The sequence below is a fragment of the Xenopus laevis genome, chromosome 4L (assembly GCF_017654675.1).
Source record: "Xenopus laevis strain J_2021 chromosome 4L, Xenopus_laevis_v10.1, whole genome shotgun sequence".
NCBI classification, from domain to species: domain Eukaryota; kingdom Metazoa; phylum Chordata; class Amphibia; order Anura; family Pipidae; genus Xenopus; species Xenopus laevis.
This window is the reverse complement of record NC_054377.1, coordinates 140,965,695-140,984,693: the sequence shown is the minus strand read 5'-3', so window position 1 is coordinate 140,984,693 and position 18,999 is coordinate 140,965,695. Positions and strand designations below refer to the sequence as shown.

At 42.7% G+C, this 18,999-nt stretch overlaps 1 protein-coding gene across 1 annotated transcript in view; it reads right to left on the bottom strand.

Moving 5' to 3' along the window:
* Positions 1–18,999, bottom strand: part of shq1.L (SHQ1, H/ACA ribonucleoprotein assembly factor L homeolog) — a gene marked incomplete at its 5' end in the record, with an annotated part of 81,806 nt that overhangs the window by 32,985 nt on the left and 29,822 nt on the right. Inside the window, 4 exon segments of the mRNA NM_001130947.1 lie at positions 7,294–7,414; positions 10,604–10,727; positions 15,977–16,030; positions 17,655–17,809. Of these exon segments, the coding sequence (NP_001124419.1) occupies positions 7,294–7,414; positions 10,604–10,727; positions 15,977–16,030; positions 17,655–17,809 (454 nt within the window).

Here is an 18,999-nt window from a genome sequence, read left to right as displayed (position 1 = left end):
CAGTGTATCATTTAAATACTTTATAGGCCCCTGCCTCCAATGTTTTTTTTTAAAAAAAATATTCTCTAGGGCCCTAATGGGGGGGGCTGGTGCCAATGTTTTTTAATAAAACTTTTATGGGGGGCCCTGGAGTCAACATTTTTTAACTTATAAGGGGCCCTGACCATCAATGGCTTTTTATAAGGTGTGTGGGGGGTTACCGTTTTTAGCGCTGATGTTTGTGTTGTCTTTTAACGGTGATGTGGGGTGGACGCTGGCCCAGTCCGACCCTGCTTGTAAGTTAACAGTATATAATAGAATGCAATTTTTCAGTTAGCATTCATTGCTTTATTTGCCTTATTCTTCTTCTGACTCTTTCCAGCTTTCAAATGGGGGTCACTGACCCCATCTAAAGGCTATGTTATTTTAATTGCAACTTTTTATTACTCATCTTTCTATTCAGGCCTCTATTCATATTCCAGTCGCTTATTCATATCAATGCATGGCAGCTAAGCTAATTTGGACCATAGTAACCAGATTGCTGAAATTGCAAACTGGAGAGCTGCTGAATAAAAATCGAAATAACTCAAAAACCACAAATAATAAAAAATGAAAACCAATAGCGAACTGTCTCAGAATATCACGCTACATATTAAAAGTTAATTTAAAGGTGAACAACCCCTTTAACTGTACAAAATCCTGACCAATATCCATGTACTATTACTATAAATGTCATATTCATCTGCTTCACTCTGTAGAGTGGATTTATTACACTGGCTAATTCTGCTTCATCTGTCTACAAGCTCAATGGCAACTTCAAGGTCATTAATTAAATCATTAAGACACACAACCCTGAGAGCATTCCTTGAGTGATGGGGTCTATAAGATCAGTTCTCCGAACCCTCAACAGAGCAGGAGTTAACTCTTTCCCTCCCTGAGTACAGCTGCCTCTATCATTAGCACCAGTGCATCTGTCAGACAGATTGATCCACCTGCGCTTAGCCTGGAAAATCTCCTAAACACGCACCGTAGGGGGTGCACTGGTGATTGACATTATACACTGAAAAATAAAAATATTGCACATTTATATTAGCTCTGAGATTATGCAAAACAAATTCCATCATTGCTTCCTAAGCCCTGTACTGATCCTGCCTAGATCTTCAGAGATATTTGGAGGTTGGTGTGGGGGGGGGGGTTAAGGTTGGACGGCATAAAGACTGTCAATCTCAACGGCTGCCATGAGTCAAATTAGAACAACTGATCAATCCCTGAATTAGCCATTGGCTCCAGCTGTCACCCAAATGCACACAGGGTCGATTCTCCAAAAACATATACAGTATCAAAGCAAGTCAAGGGTCTGAGCAATCTTTCAGCCCTACTGAATAGGTGGAATAATTAATACATTGACGTGATACAGGGGGGGTGGGATTATCCACCAGGCAGTATTTTTTGCTCTGGCTCAAAATGGTGAAACCAGGGGTGCAAGTTCTACTCCTAACTTGTCCCTTGCATCCTCTACTTAAGTTTAAGTGGCCATACACGGGCAGATTAAAGATGCCGATATTGGTTCTTTAGACCGATTCAGAATTTTATCTGCCAGTGTATTGGGGCTTCCGATGGGCCTCTCTGATCAATATCTGGCCTAGATATCGATTGGGGAGGTTAGGGGGGATCAGGGAGATTTTTCTAGTGATCGAGGACCACATTGGCCAATTGATGCCGTGCTCATCCTGTCGATGCCCAATCTCTTAGTTGTAATCTGATTGTTCAGCCCTAGGGCCGAACGTTCAGATTAACCTAATATTGTTGGTGGGCATATCGGGGGAAAAGATCTAAACAAGCGGATCTTATCATGTATGGCCAGCTTGAAAGGGGTGGATCAGAGAGATTTTATTACTCGACTTTCTATTCAGGCCTCTCCTATTCATATTCCAGTCTCTTATTGCAAACTGGAGAGTTGCTGAATAAAAAGCTACCGTAAATAACGCAAAAACTACAAATAAAAAATGATAACGAATTGCAAATAGTCTCAGAAGATCACTCTCTATATCATACTAAAAGGTAATTTAAAGGTGAACAACCCCTTTAATGACTAAACTTTCTCTGCAAAGCTTAATGGAATATAAAATGGAACAAAATGGAATATATACTATAATCCACCAGCCATTGTAGCCTACAGAACAAGCCCCACTCTGCAAACGTACATTGAGATTAGGAAATACATTCTTGTGCTTGAGTCACCTTCATTCATCCTTCATACAGTGTATCTTAGGCTACGCGTTGGTGATTAATTGAAATGCCAGCAGACTGCACAGAGATGCATGCAGATAGTTTTACATGGATGCATTTCTGCAAAGGCTTTCAGAAGGAATTTAAAATAGCTGCCGCTGGCTCTGGGCCTGTTGCTGAATTTGCCAGGGATAAAAATCTGGGTGGCAAAAGTTACTGATCTCCACGCACGTTAACAGGAGTTTGAGACTTGCTGGCTTGGCATCACCAGAGCAGAAAACGACCAATGCGCTGCTTATGGAAAATGCTGGAGGTTGTCTCCACAATCCTCATGGCGAGGTTGAATTTGACATAAAGGATTTGCCATGCTCTACTATGGGAAACAGGAGAGGGTGATTTTGGACATTTTGACTGCTTCTGTTTTCCACCTTGGAAAGGCAGTGATCAAAATGCCCCTTCGTTATAAATAAGCCTTTCCATTCAATGTTTCTTTACTGCTGTGGTGATGTCAGGTCCATGGTGATCAAAACTCCCTCTCGCACCTTCAACTGCCACCTAAATAAATGGGAAAAGCTTTGTCCATCCCAGATACCAGCACTGTTCTGCGGGGAATTCTCTACAACATTAAATGGGTAGTAAATCTAAGGGCAGAGACACACGCTCAGATTTGGGGAGATTAGTCACCCGTCGACAAATCTCCTCCTCTTCGGAGCGACTGCCTTCCCATCGGCTTGAATGAAAATCACAGATGGTATGGCACTCGGAGCACTTCGTTTTCCGAAGTCGCATCACAAGGAAAGTCACCGGGCGACTAATCTCCCCGAATATGAGTGTGTGTCTCTACCCTAAGAGAAAATGAGCGAGTTGGGGAGGGGGGGAGGAGTAAACTATCGAGCAGGCGAGCATTTATTAGGGGAGTTGTGATAGCAGTGGAGGGGTGGGGTGAAATGGGCCAAATAACAATGCCCTGGATGCAAAAAGTTATTGGCCTGTATCAAAATGACAGACTGATCATTTAAATGGAAAGGATTGCCGTGGGATTCCCAGATAGAACCATGGAATAGTGCTGCATTTTATAGGCACGAAGAGGTAAAAAAGCCAAACTGATCTGGTTTATAATTAAAGGCATTCTGTCATGGGAAAAGATGTTTTTGTTTTCAAAATGCATCAGTTAATAGAGCTGCTCCAGCTGAATTCTGAACTGAAATCTGTTTTTCAAAAGAGCAAATTGTTTTTTTTTTCTATTTAAATGTTGAAATCTGACATGAGGCTAGGTCAGTTTTCCAGGTGCCCCCAGTCATGTGACTTGTGCTCTGATAAACTTCAGTGACTCTTTACTGCAAGTTGGAGTGATATCACTCCATCCCTTCCCCCCAGCAGCCTATCATCAGAACAATGAGAATGCAACAAGTTAACAGCTCCCTTGTAGATATAAGCATAGCACTCAATAGTAAAATCCAGGTCCCACTGCGACTGCTCCAGTTACACTGAGTACAAGAAACAATAGCCTGTCAGAAAGCAGTTCCATCCTAAAGTGCTGGCTCATTCTGAAAGCACATGACCGGAGATGCACCTACACACCGATATTACAACTAATAAATGTATACTTGTTGGTTAAGCAATAGGAAGAAAGTTTTTCTGACTGATAAGTTGGAAGAAATGTCAAAACCAAATTTCTGGTTAAATGTATGGAACAAGAACAATCTCTATATAGCAAGTTCCTTCTTCACACTGTGCTGCCTGCGCTCTCGTAAAATGAATCAAGTAAAGTTCATCAGGAAAATGGGGTCAACTGGGAGACTGAATGGGAGTAAATTATCCCAGAGTCAATCTGCCTACCAATCATCTCTCAGCTTGTCTTTCTGACTTCTGACCTTCAGCAAGAGGATATCCCGCTCATACATACAATATGTTGAAACACATTATAAACTGTTTAAAAAAAAAAAAAAAAAAGATAAAGAAGTCTCACCCTGGAATATTTGGAAATGATTCTGCAGATGTCACTGAGGCTAAGCGAAAATATGAGGCAATCTCGCCGGTTCCTCTCAAGGGGCATAAATTATGTGCGGAGCTCTGGGCTCTGAACGCCACTATTAGCGACTCCAGAGCACATTTGTTCTGCAGAAAGGAACGTGGCCTGTGGCAAACAGACTGGGTTAACGCTTGTCGTGCAGGAGCTGAGCCCACGGGACATTCATGACACTGACCGAGATACTAAGAGTCTGTGATGTGAGTGCAAGATTCTATAGCGAATACCTACCACAACAACTCCCCATATAACGCCCATCATTCCGGGTTTAACCCCATAAATCGCAGGAATAAAAGGTGCCAGCGCCAAAATTTTACTGTTCTGAGATACAGAATCAGGGATGGGCAAATTTGACCCGTTTCGTTTTGCCAAAAATTCGCCGCGGGCAAAATGTCAGCGACGCTCATTAAAGTCTATGAGCGTCAAAAAATGTTGATGCGCGCTGAGATTTTTTTTTACGCACGTCTTTTGTCGCACGACGCCATACAAGTCTATGGCCGTCATTTCTGCAGCGAAAAAATTCGCCCATCCCTATACATAATGTGTTTACTGCCAACACACAGGGTGGTAAGATCAATGCGCAGTGACACCTAACATGTTATAAACTGGGGCTTTTATTTAATACATGTATGGGATCCATTATCCGGAAACCTGTTATGCAGAAAGCCCAGTTATGGGATGGCCGTCTGCCATAGAATCCATTTTATCCAAATAATCCATATTTGTACAAATGGTTTCCCCTTTCTCTGTAATAATAACAGTACCTTGTACTTGATCCCAACTAATGTGGCCATATACAGAGATCCGCTTTCACCAAACGAGCGGATCTCTCCCCGATATGCCCACCTTGAGGGGGGCAATATCGGGCTGATCCGATCGTGGGTCCTAGGGCTAACTGAATAAAGTATGAAAAGATCAAATTACAGAAAGATCTGTTATCCAGAAAACCCCAGGTCCTGAGCGTTCTGGATAACAGGTCCCATAGCTCTACCTCAAGCCACATGTTGTTTATGCCAACCAACACCCTCATACAACCTTACCCCCACTCACTTCATGCAAATCTCTCTTATTGGTCTGCCATTCAGCACTGCACCATGGAACTCTATGAAGATGGGCAAATCTAATATAATAATATATCTATATATCTTGTTATATATTGAATATTGGGTCTTGGAAACTTCTTCACAACATACATCTATCCATTTTTGTTGGTTTGTAGGGGCACAGTTACAAGCTAGTGAGGTCTAAGCACCGAGAGATCTTCTTCTGTCTTCCTCCTTCTTTGCGCGGCTGCACATGCGCAGTAGAACGAAAAGCTGAACTTTAACTAAAAAACTTGAACAAGTCGGCTATTTCTTTCAACTGCGCATGCGTCTGCCCCAAGAAACTTAGATGAAAGAAGAAGCTGGAAGTGGATCGCTCCGTGGTGCTCACTGGTATAACCCCGGGCCGGTGCAGTTTTCTGCCGATAGGAGCACCAGCCCAGGGTTTCAGGTACGTCGATACAATCACTTGGGGACGCCTAACATTTGGCACCCCCAAGTGCTGCAAGCCTTTCCTTCTCCTTTAAAGTAGTAATTTGAGCCAAGGAGAAATCTTTTTAAAGGAACATCTGGACACGAATTTACATCCAGAAAGGCAGTTAAAATTTCCAAAAGAAGCCAACTGTCCTATCTTGTCATTCTATTTAGCTTGAGAAAGGGCGAGATCCTATAAGTAAACATACATTACATCTGGAATACAATTGTTTATCTAAATCGGGGGTCCCCAACCATTTTTACCCGTGAGCAACATTCACATGGAAAAAAAAGTTGGGGAGCAAAGCAAGCATGAAAAATGTTCCTGGGTGGTGCAAGATAAGTGCTGTGATCGGCTATTTGATAGCCCCTTTGTGGACTGTTAGCCTGCAGGAGACTCTGTTTGGCAGTGCACCTGTTTTTTTATACAACTAAAACTTGCCTCCAAGCCTGGAATTCAAAAATAAGCACCTGCTTTGAGGTCACTGGGAGCAACATCCAAGGGGTTGGTGTGTAACATGTTGCTCCCAAGACACTGGTTAGGGATCACTGATCTAAATGCTCTAAAAACAGAGAAACAATATAGCAAGGAAGCACTGAAACCATATTTTTTTTTTTCGACCCAACCAGCTATTCCATAACATTGCAAAATGCAAAATTTAATCCAAAGAGGCATATTAAAGAGGAACAAAAGCTTGCACCCGATTTTCCTAAATTTTACACAAGCCACCTGTGCCCATCCCAACAGCTTACAACTTTGCCAAGCCCAAAAAGGTGGAAAATTCTGAATTTTATGGGCTTTATAGATATACAGTATGGTCATTGGTCAATTCTACCCATTTCAAATAAAAAAAAACTAAAATTGTCATGAACTGGTGATTTTACAAACAGCTCTCATGTATTTCTTCTTGTAAAACAAGAGGATGTAGGGACTTTCTGGTGCCATAGATACATACCTAAACCTACGTTCAAAAAAAGCAAAATCCATCAGCCTAAATCTGGCCATATTTGGGTGATAACTTGGCAGGTTACAGGACCAAAGTGAAAGCCTGCCCAACTTCTACATCTATGGGGCAGATCGAGATGCAAACCCGTTAAGAGAGGATTGTAGAAATGGCTCATGTGGTCCTTTCCCTGCGGCCCAGCATAGACTCCTGTTATAATCAGACTGGGGCCCAGAAGTGAAATTACTGTCTCAGATAGGAATAGCCCAGCACACAGGTAGCCAAATGGGGTGGATATCTGCAGGTTTGGTGAAATTGCAAAATAAAGAGGTCAGACTATATGCATCAGAGGAGTATTTTTTGGGGGAAAACCAATACTGATGGAGAGGAGGCATAGAAGGTGGGGTAATCAAGCATTTTTCTGCCTGCTGAAATTTACAGGAGGAGGCTAAGCCAAAACCCATTCCACCAGGGAAGGACTGTTCCTATTAACATACATGGCAAACAGCAAGGGGCGGGAGAGGGGTAAATCTCTGCTCACTAAAAGTTATTGGGAGGTGTCAGTATCACATTTAACGGGTATACTAAAACTCACTTGACTTTCTGAATCCATATGCAATAGTCTGTAATGTAGAGGTCGTTTAGGATGTATGCGGGGTCATTCTCTTGGAATATAGCGTGGATTTCCAACAAGCATTTCAGCACAGCAGCTTTACCTGAAAAGAGAAAATGCATTGGCAATAGTAAGTCTAGATCTTGTTTTACTCTCAAGAGTATTTTATGCAGATAGGAAGGAAAATAGAATTTACATCAGAAAACATAGAGCCAGCGTGGCTTGGGAATTGTATTACACAGGGCTGCAGGCTGGGTTATACAAGGAACTCTGAAAGGAGACTATTTCCTTTTGTCTTTTTATTCTGTTTAATTGCAATCATTTTATCTAGCTGAACTCAGGCAATTGCCTTCTGTCCTCCCCTCCTTATCAGTTCCGAGTGCCTTTCAGCAGTCGACATGCTTATGTACAATACGACTGCAATGGATGAGGAGGAGAAGCTTTTTGAAGTTCTGAACCTCATTCCATAAGGACGCGCGTCTCCTACATACATTTATTTGTTGTTTATACATCAGTTCATTGTTAGCTATTGTGCTGAGAACATTCTGATTGGGTACAAGTTCCCTTAACCTGAAGAAAAGCACCAAAGGCTAATCATGCGTGTGAACCCCTGTATATAAAGTAGGGATGCACCGAATTCACTATTTTGGATTCGGCCGAACCCACGAATCCTTCGCTATAGATTCGGCCGAATACAGAACCGAATCTGAATTTGCATATGCAAATTAGGGGTGGCAAGGTGAAAACATTTTTTACTTCCTTGTTTTCTGACAAAAAGTCACGCAATTTCCCTCCCTGACCCTAATTTGCATATGCAAATTAGGATTCAGTTCCGCCGAGCAGAAGGATTCGGCCGAAACCGAATCCTGCTGAAAAAGGCTAAATCCTGGATTTGGTGCATCCCTAATATAAAGGCACAAGGCTGCAGGCGGAGTTATGCAAGGAACTCTGAGTATCATGTATGTATTATAAGGGATAATGTACCCCCTACTGTAAATGATAAGGATATTAGAAGTCACTGAGGGGTTCTGTGACCATATAAAGCCACAAGGCTGCAGGCTGAGTTATACAGGGAGCTCTGAGTATCACTCATGTATTATAAGGGATAATGTACCCCCTACTGTAAATGATAAGGATATTAGAAGTCACTGAGGGGTTCTGTGACCATATAAAGGCACAAGGCTGCAGGCTGAGTTATACAGGGAACTCTGAGTATCACTCATGTATTATAAGGGATAATGTACCCCCTACTGTAAATGATAAGGATATTAGAAGTCACTGAGGGGTTGTTCTGTGACCATATAAAGGCACAAGGCTGCAGGCTGAGTTATACGGGGAACTCTGAGCATCACTCATGTATTATAAGGGATAATGTACCCCCTACTGTAAATGATAAGGATATTAGAAGTCACTGAGGGGTTGTTCTGTGACCATATAAAGGCACAAGGCTGCAGGCTGAGTTATACAGGGAACTCTTGAGTATCACTCATGTATTATAAGGGATAATGTACCCCCTACTGTAAATGATAAGGATATTAGAAGTCACTGAGGGGTCCTGTGACTATATAAAGGCACATGGCTGCAGGCTGAGTGATGTGATTGCTCAACTAATCAAATAATTTAACATGTATAATGGAGAGAGAGAGAGTAGAGAAAGGCTAGTGGATGCTGGAAGAAAAAGTCCATAGCAGCTGCATGAAAGCGACTAGCTATCCCTGCCGCAAGGAATTTATTGCTAAGCATCTCGGGGGTTTATAAAGCCGCACTCTCAGCCGCGTGCTCCTGGCGCCCGTCACAGCGCAGCAGATAAAAATAACAGATATCTCCGCCATAACTTCAGAGTCTACTTGGCATCTGTCCTGACTCGAACATTTTCACACCCTTCTCTTGGCAGGGTAATCACCAGCCTGAAATCATTTCCAGATTGTGTTAAATAAAACACACATTTCTTGTGCTAAAACAAAGCCCACGGCTTCCCCACAGAGAATTTACACCGTATGATACGTCAGATAATCCCGCGCAGAGATTGATGTGGTTTGTGTCTGCACTGGGCTCCCATGCTGCGATCTACTTTCATATCCACTGTACCGGCCCCCTCACAGGGAGGAATATTTATTTGGAACTCACATAGGGAGGCAGTGGCAGTAACTCCTTCAGATTCAACTGCAATGAAGTGGATGCTACATTTTCTAATGTTCTCTTTGTGTTTGTCTGATTCGAAATATTAAGAGCTGAATGTTTAATTCTGCGGAGGGGATAATGGCTCAGCTTCCGGGTTTAGCTTTTTGCTCAGAAGCCTCAGACAGGCTGGGCACGGACTTCCTTATCTTTCTTTTTACTATAGTCAATAACATTAATAAGGCCCCAAAAATGCCAAAAGTGTATCATTATCATACTACTGACATTGGGTTAATTGAGGTCTCGCAGACCTTATCAAGAAAAGAAGTGCTAGGAGTCAAAGGACTCCGTCTGACATCACTGGGAAGGATGGGGCAAGTTCAATCAAATATGAAAATATACATATTTTGGGCAAAAGGGACATACTCCGGTTTCCCTGTATAACTCAGCCTGCAGCCTTGTGCCTTTATATGGTCACAGAATCCCCCCCCCTCAGTGACTTCTAATAACCTTATCATTTACAGTAGGGGGTACATTATCCCTTATAATACATGAGTGATACTCAGAGTTCCCTGTATAACTCAGCCTGCAGCCTTGTGCCTTTATATGGTCACAGAACCCCCCCCCTCAGTGACTTCTAATAACCTTATCATTTACAGTAGGGGGTACATTATCCCTTATAATACATGAGTGATACTCAGAGTTCCCTGTATAACTCAGCCTGCAGCCTTGTGCCTTTATATGGTCACAGAGCCCCTCAGTGACTTCTAATATCCTTATCATTTACAGTAGGGGGTACATTATCCCTTATAATACATGATTGATACTCAGAGTTCCCTGTATAACTCAGCCTGCAGCCTTGTGCCTTTATATGGTTACAGAACACCCCCCCCCCCTCAGTGACTTCTAATATCCTTATCATTTACAGTAGGGGGTAGCTAATCCTTTGTTTTATCATAGTCAGTATGTTTGTCCTGCCTACATTTAATCATTATGAAGATGATCATCACAAAGCAGAAAACAAATAAAAAAGATGTAGAAGGCAAATGCCCATCACCAATATGTGCCTGTTACAATGAAGTGTACAATGATATCATGGATACTGATTTAAACCGAAGGATTATGTGTAATTGCTCCGAGACATGAGAGTTCTAAGCAAAGGGGAGTATCTTACCCAGTTTGAGCAGCGAGACTGTGTCCGAAATCGCTTTTTCCACAAGCTGGAAGTGCCTATAAAGTGGATAACATAAAACTCGTCTTCCAAATGACACCAAAGCGTCCTTTATACACGTGAAATTCTGTGAGAAGGGGGTGAAACATATAATTAATTTATACAATCGTGGGACATAATGTTGCCATTAAAAGCAGTAACTATAGATCACTGGAAATCTAGTCAACAAGGCCAGCTACATCTCCTCCACGACTCCCCCACGTGCGTATGTATGAGAGAAAGCGCACACACTCTTGATTTGTTGACGGAGACGAGATCGGACTAAGGGTTAGGCTACAAGTGAGGTGAATGCCTGGTGCCCGCAACATTGTGCCTTAGGCATGCGCCTCTTCTGCCTACCCCCAGTTGCTATGGGTAACAGCATGCACTCTAACCCAAATCTGATTTTAGGCTGAGAGACACGGAGCATTGGCGCAGGTTGAGAGAAGCGGATCTACTCCCCTATGAACTGCAGTAGAACTGAATTGACAAGTACATCTTCTGCCTCTGCTCGGCTACACAAACTTGAGCTGAGGATCGGGCGAAACTGGCATTTTCAAGCTGATCCCCCCCCCCGAGCTGTACTTGTCACCTTAGTTTTACAGAGGTGTGTGAGGGAGATCTGTGTGCCCTCTGCCTTAACCACTAGTGCTGCTGAATGCAAATGGAAGCCAGGACCAGGTCAGGTAATAATATTGGGCATGTTTGAGAATGCCAATGGAACGAGGACTGCGCTGGCACATTCACTACTGTCCAGACTATTCTGCACTGGCTAAGCGTGCTGGTGGCTGAATTGGGTAACTATTTGGTGACCTCAGCCCAGATTTACAGATTCATGCTTCATTTTTACCGATTTATTTTGCCCAATTGAGATGCAGTGACAGGACTGAATTGCTAAGTAGTCTCAAGATCAAGCTACCCTGCTTTGAATCCCAGCAACAATATCATTTGGGGAGGTGGTCGTTTGGGCCCATTCACAGACCAGTAAGCTACTAACTTGGGCTAAAGGTGATGGTAGCTATTATACAGGTATGGGATCCCTTATCTGGAAACCGGTTATCCAGAAAGCATCAAATAACGTAAAAGCCGACTCCCACTGACTATTTTAACCGAATAATCCATATTTCGAAAAATTTGCATTTTTCTCTGTAATAATAAAACAATACCATGTTCTTGATCCCAACTATGATATAATTAATCCTTATTGGAAGCAAAACCAGCCTATTGGCTTTATTTAATGTTTATATGATTTTCTAGTAGACTTAAGGTATGAAGATCCAAATTATGGATAGATCCATTATCCAGAAAACACCAGGCCCCGAGCATTCTGGATAACAGGTCCCGAACCTGCAGTACCAAGACAAGCGAGCGTTATAGGGGTTGTTCACCTTTAAATTACCTTTTTGAAATTGGTATTCATTTTTATTTAAGGTTTTTTAGTTATTTCGTTTTTTTAGTTATTTCCTTTTTTTAGTTATTTCCTTTTTTTAGTTATTTCGTTTTTTTAGTTATTTCGTTTTTTTATTCAGCAGCTCTCCAGTTTGTGGCTAGGGCCCAAATTACCCTAGCAACCATGCATTGATTTGAATAAGAGGAAGGAATATAAACAGGAGAGGCCTAAATAGAAAGATGAGTAATAAAAAGTAGCAATAACAATACATTTGAAGCCTTACAGAGTACTTGTTTTTTAGATGGGGTCAATGACCCCCATTTGAAAGCTGGAAAAGGTCAGAAGAAGGCGCAAATAGTTAAAAAACAACACAAATTAAAAATGAAGGACAACTGAAAAGGTGCTTAGAATTAGCCATTCTATAACATACTAAAAGTTAACTTAAAGGTGAACCACCCCTGTAATGAGCGAGTGAGAGGTAGTGTGCTCATCTGAACATGAAAGAAGGATGGAGATAAAGGTTTGGGTTTTATTCCACTATTTAAAATACAAAGATGCCTGTGCAGGAAAACACCACGTGGTATTTATGGCATACACGTGTTTTTTCGAATGATTTATGATGATGCGAGGCAGCGGGTCTGCTCCGGTACAAGGGTGGATTCATTATGAATGTCCCTGCAGCCGGGGATGAAGCTCATTGTGCTGTGTCGGAAGAGAGAGCCACAGGCGCTAGCGAGATACCCGAGCCGTTACAGCAGGCAATTACTTATTCTCTGGGACACATTCTGTTTATGAATTATGTTGTCTTGATTAGACATCAACATTTACCACAGATTAAAAATTAAATCAGTGCTGCACGGAGGCTCAGAGCAGTTTCTCGTTACATGAATATTTTACGGCCCTGCTCTGCTCTTTTTTTATGGCATTGTGCACAGCAGAAATTAAAGCTGCATTCGGCTCTGCTGCGGTGGCCGGGGCCTGCCAAGCAATTAACCCCTCTGCAAGTCTTCTATTAACCTCAATGGGGAGCGTGTGCTTTAGCAGAAACCTCTGCGGCTCTCAGGAGTCCCCCCTGCCCTCTGCCTGCTGCACGTTGCAACCCCTGAATTGGAACAGATTTGGAGATTGGAGCAGTTACAAGATAAAAAATGTCGGCCCTGGAAAAGCCTGCAACACAGAGAAGAGGGTTTTTAGGATTATTTACACTTTTAAAGGTTTTGGATGGGTGACTTGATGGCAGTCTTCAAAAGCACCCTGTTTTCTCTTTTGACCTCCAACCTAGAAATTGTGCAGGGTCCAAAATGTTCACTATCTTCCTGTATACCACTGCTCTTAGGTTCCAGGTCGCTGAGGCCACATGAGAGATGGAAGTCAGTAAAAGTCTTAGGGATGCAAGGTGCAGATGTTCATGGCTGCTTCTAGACTAGACTAGTGATGGATTATGATACCTGATGGCGAGTCTTCCTACAACATCAGCAGTGATCTCACAAGAGGCTTACCCATCAGCACACTCCATACCTTCCCACATGAACACCAATCCAGCTAGCGAGGCTCTTCTCCAGATCAACCTCATCCGAGGCCATAATGTGAAACTTACTTTAGCTTTATGGCCCTGGCCTTACAGTAAACTGGAACAAGGTAGAGCAAGCGCACACCCACAACAACCTCCTGAAGATAACGCCTGGTGCTCAGTAATAGAGGATACGGCAACCTCCAAATTGAGTCAAGAAGCAAAAGATACCGGCACACAAGGCTTGCTTGCAGGGAAACCCTTGCTTTAATTCAAAAGTGCGGAAGTGCAACGTTTCGGGGACACGCCCCTTTCTCAAGCATCAGAAAACTCCCTCATGCAGTTGGTCAGTTGCAATTGCTATAAAGAAACATTTCATAGAAGAAAAAACAGATGTCTTTGGCTGAATCCAGAGCAACGATTCAAGCGGATGCAGGGACATAGTCAATCATGGTGGACTGACTCTCTGAAGATTATATACACCACACATTGGGGATATCTAGACTGGCAGTCTAGTCGCTCTAAACCAAAAGCAATAAATGTCTTTATATAGCACTCAAACTGATCCATTAGAAAAGAACGATTCTGGACAATAAGATCAAATGAGCATCCCAGCTGGACTACGTATGGGGACCCGGATGACCTTTCTATTCTACATGGTTGTACACTACGGCTGCCCACACATTTAAACTCTTTAACCCAAAATTATAAACCAATGAATATATAATTCCAAGCAATATATAAAAGGTGTATTTTCCCTTTAAGATGAATGGCTACAGAGCAGTTCCTCAATGGGTATGAAATATCCTGAAAAGGCAGAAAGCCTAATTCAGAGGAAAAAAAAGCACCTCCTAGCTTGCAGGCTGCCCGTTGCTTCTTGGCACGGGGTAGAAGACAAACAATCTTTTTGCAACTGGGCTTTTCTTCCAAAGAGCTGGATTTACCCTCTGAATCCTCCATTCACAAAATGGAAATAGTAATTCCCCAGCTGAGTGCAGTCCTGCCAATGTTTCTCCAAGGTGGACACTTTTCAGAGGGTCTGGTAAGACGCCTGGCCAGCGCGAGCTGCATCTACAGCGAAGGCTGGAGCTCTATCCTCATTACTGGCACAACCCTCTATTATTTCTGGCTCCGGTTCAAGCGCCTGGAGGCCTGAGAGCAGCAGAAGCCAATTTCCTTCATCCCTGCCTCACACGTGCACAGTTAACCCCTCTGTTGAGAACGGTAGATTTTAAAAAAAATTTAGATGTCTTTTTTTTGACAAATCATAGAGGTTAAGAACCCAACTCCTTTGATAAGTTAGATATGTCACAGATGAGTGGTCTCTTCAGTAATCATTGCATAGGGTTAAGGAGGTTGCTAACAAGGGGCATCATGTTAGTATTTTGGCCTGCAACCTGCCCATTGACACAAGCTCATAAGTTTCAGGCCTACCAGTGCACCACTAAAGTCAACATTTAAAATGAGAAAGGACCATAGTACAATGTTCTAAAAGAAATACAAGTGTCTGGGAGCAGCTATTAGAAACCCACAACAGCCAAAGGTACATTCAGATGCCGATGCTAAGAGTATTTTATTATTTAGGGTCAATTAGAGGCCTGTAGACCAGACATGTCCCCTCCAAGAGATTTTTATGTTCCCCTTCCTTCCAAAAGACATTACCGATTACCATGTATGATGTCAATGTTTTAAAGGGGATAACATTAACCTTTAGTGAATGGTGATAAGGATATAACGGCACAGCTTGCTACTGGTCTATTTTTTAACTGTTATGCTTTTTTTCTGCTGGTTTCAGGCTTGGGATTTAAACTCCCCCAACATACCATACATACATATTGGTCAGCAGTATGTCTGAAATCAGCCAACCTGCCTAACAGATCTGAGCATATATGGCTAGCTTAAAGGAGAAGGAAAGACTAAAATTAAGTAAGCTTTATCAGAAAGGTCTATATAAATAAACTAGTAAACCATCAAAGTAATGATGCTTTCTGTTTCTGTCTAAAGAAACACAATATTTCTTTCCTTCTACTGTGTATACATGGACTTCTGTATCAGACTTCCTGTTTTCATCTTAAACCTCCAGGGCTAGGGCTTGAGCATGCTCAGTTTGCTTCTCTCTCCCTCCCTCCTCCCCTCCCTGCTGTAATCTGTCCCCAGAGCTATAAGTGAGCAGGGAGGCAGGAAGTAATGTCACACCAAGCTAAACAGAGAGCTTCTAGAGCTGTTAGCAGTTTAGGTATGGTAAAGCATTTTGCAGAATAAATATAGTGTTATAGCTTGTACTATTGTGGCTAATCCATTGGCAATAGACGACTTTGGTAGCTTTCTCTCTCTTTTAACTCAACTATACGGGACATTCTATGCAGAAAGAGTCACACTCAGCTTTGGTAGAGTCCCTGTGGCATAGGAAAGGTTTAAGAGAAATTTAAATTCTTACCTCAAACCAGCTGAGAGTTGAACTTAACTTCCTTATGTTCCACGCAGATTCCACCTGTGGCACAGAGGGTGAGTTACTATGAGAGTGTACCGATTTCTACACTATATCATTTATATCCTCAAATAGAGACCAGCGCCAGTATTAAAGGGGTGGTTTACCTTTCAGATAACTTTTAGTATAATATAGAATGGGCAATTCTAAGCAACTTTTCAATTGGTCTTCATTATTTTTTTTTATATAGTTTAATTATTTGCCTTTTCATTCTCTTTCCAGATTTCACCGACACCTATCTTAAAAAACAAATGCTCTGTAAGGTTACAAATGCATTGTTAATACTACTTTCTATTACTCCTCTTTCTATTCAGGCCTCTCTCTTATTCAAATCAAGGCATGGTTGCTAGGGTAATTAGGACCCTCGCAACAAGACTGGCTTTTTATTCAGCAGCTCTCCAGAATGCTATTTAAGCAAATAACTCAAAAAACACAAATAATAAAAAATGAAAACCAATTGCAAATTGTCTCACAATATCACTCTACATACTAAAAAGTTAATGTAAATGTAGAAAATGGAAAGTCAAGAGATGCCGGTAGTTGCAGTTCAGACCATCACTGGCCAAGATGCCTTCCAGTCTGTTGCAGAGTAAAAAAGCAAGACAGGCAGAATAAGTTAACTCTGACACATAGCAGAATGTGGTCAGCAGAATAACCAGGGTAACCTTATAGTCACGTTAAATCATTGTGCTGAAGGCAGACTGCTTTGACGGCTGGTTCATACAGTTTATCTAGCTATGGAGCAGTTTAGGTGCCTCCAGGTGTCATGAATCCCTTTAATACCACAGTAGTGCTTGATGCGGATAGGCCCACCATATAAACCTTGACGTTTTCTAACTCTTTTAAAAATTGGGTCATTTTAGGCCCACAAGGCTGATCTAAACAGGCTGGACCCAGATTAGAAACTGGCATGCCATGGCACTTTAAGGCTTGGCACCTAAACAGGAACACCAAGGTAGCATGTTTTATTTAGGGATGCACCGAATACACTATAAACCTCCTGGGCTTGGGCATGCTCAGTTTGCTCCTCTCCCCTTCCTCCTCCCCTCCCTGCTGTAATCGGACTCCAGAGCTAAGAGTGAGCAGGGAGACTCAGGCAGGAAGTGATGTCACACCGAATCCACTATTTGGGATTAGGCCGAATGCCCAAATCCTTCATGAAAGATTCGGCTGAATACCGAACTGAATCCTAATTTGCATATGGAAATTTTTTTTACTTGCTTCTTTTGTGCCAAAAAGTCCTGTGATATCCCTTTAAGACCCTAATTTACATATGCAAATTAGGATTTGGATTCAGACAGGCATAAGGATTTGCCAAATCCGAATCCTACTAAAAAAGCCTGAATCCCAAACCCAAAACTAGATTCAGTGCATCCCTAGTTTTATAGGACTTGCCACCCATGAATGCTTTTTAGTAGCCTTATTTGCAAAACCCAAGTACTAAGCATTCCAGATAATAGTTCCGGTACCTGTATATTTATACATATAGAGGTCAGTCTCTTGATAATCCAATGTATCTTCATCATTGTCCGTTGGATGCAGCTTGCGAGTGACACACAGACTATCAGACAATGACAGCCCTCACAGTACGACAGGCTCAGCGGACAGAGCAGAGAATTTCACTTACGTTTCGCTCGCCCTCCGTAACGCGCACTTCATAGCAGTAGGCCAGGAGGAGGTCGATCAGCCCCAGGTAGGCTTGTTGTTGCGTTTTCTTATCAAGCAAATGTGACTTGTTTGTGAATTTTCTCAGCTGCTCTTTCTGTTTGTCACTGAAGGAAACTGAAATAATTGAAACGCAGTTCATTTGGTGCCCACTGTGCAAATTTCTGCCATTTCACAGAGAACAGGCAAGAAACAAAATAAAAAGGCTCCGCTGGGAGCTCCAAACAGTGCGCCCTGTTGTGTTGAGCAGTGCAGCTCTTTTGGGAAAAAACTCTTTACTTCTCCTTTAACCCCAAGTGTGCTGGCACATTTTGACTGTGTTGTTGTGCAGGTTGCCAGTGTATATGTCATGCAGCACAGATGAAACCAGAGGCTACTCTAAAGATTTTACAACCTGCAGCACATAAGTGAAAAGGGACACAATGCAGAGGGTTCGATGAGTGACCAGTTACTGTGGCTAGAGTTGCCACCTTATGTTTGCCCTTACCGGCCCATGCCTTGGAGGGTGAGCGGGATCGAGAAGGGGTTGGTCTATGATGTCACAGGGTGGGACTATAGGGCTGAGCTGGGGCTCTGGAGGCCAAAAGGGAGGCAGAATCAGGAAAAAAGGGGTCGAAAGTAGGGTTGCCACCCGGCCAGTATTTTAAAGACCTAGCCAGTAGGTGCTGGTAAATCTGTAATGCACTTTACTGTAGCCCTTGGCTCGCCTAGAATTTATCTTCAAGGTCCCTGTCATGGTGTAGACCCCCCTCCAACCATATCTGTCCCTTGTGCCTCCATGGCCCGCCCCGTTTTGCCCCCCGCAGGCAGGTAAAAATTTGTGCAAAAGGTGGCAACCCTTGTTGAAAGAGGTAACAGGAGGCGGAGTAGAGAGCAAAACTGGGGTGGATCAGACGGGGCCAGAGGCAGAACAAACAGGGTTAACAAATATAAAAGGCACCTGCCCCCTCTAACAACACTGGCATCTTCCCCCTATAATAACACTGGCACCTGCCCCCTATAATAACACTGACACCTGCCCCCTATAATAACACTGACACTTGTCCCCTAAAATAACACTGACACTTGTCCCCTAAAATAACACGGTCACCTGTCCCTTATAATATCACTGGCACCTGCCCCCTAAAATAATACTGTCACCTGTTTCCCATAATATCACTGACACCCGTCCACTATAACAACACTGGCACCTGCTCCCCACAATAGCACTGGCACTTGTTCCCCATAATAATACTGACATTTGTCCCCTATAATAACACTGGCACCTGCTCCCCACAATAGCACTGGCACTTGTTCCCCATAATAAT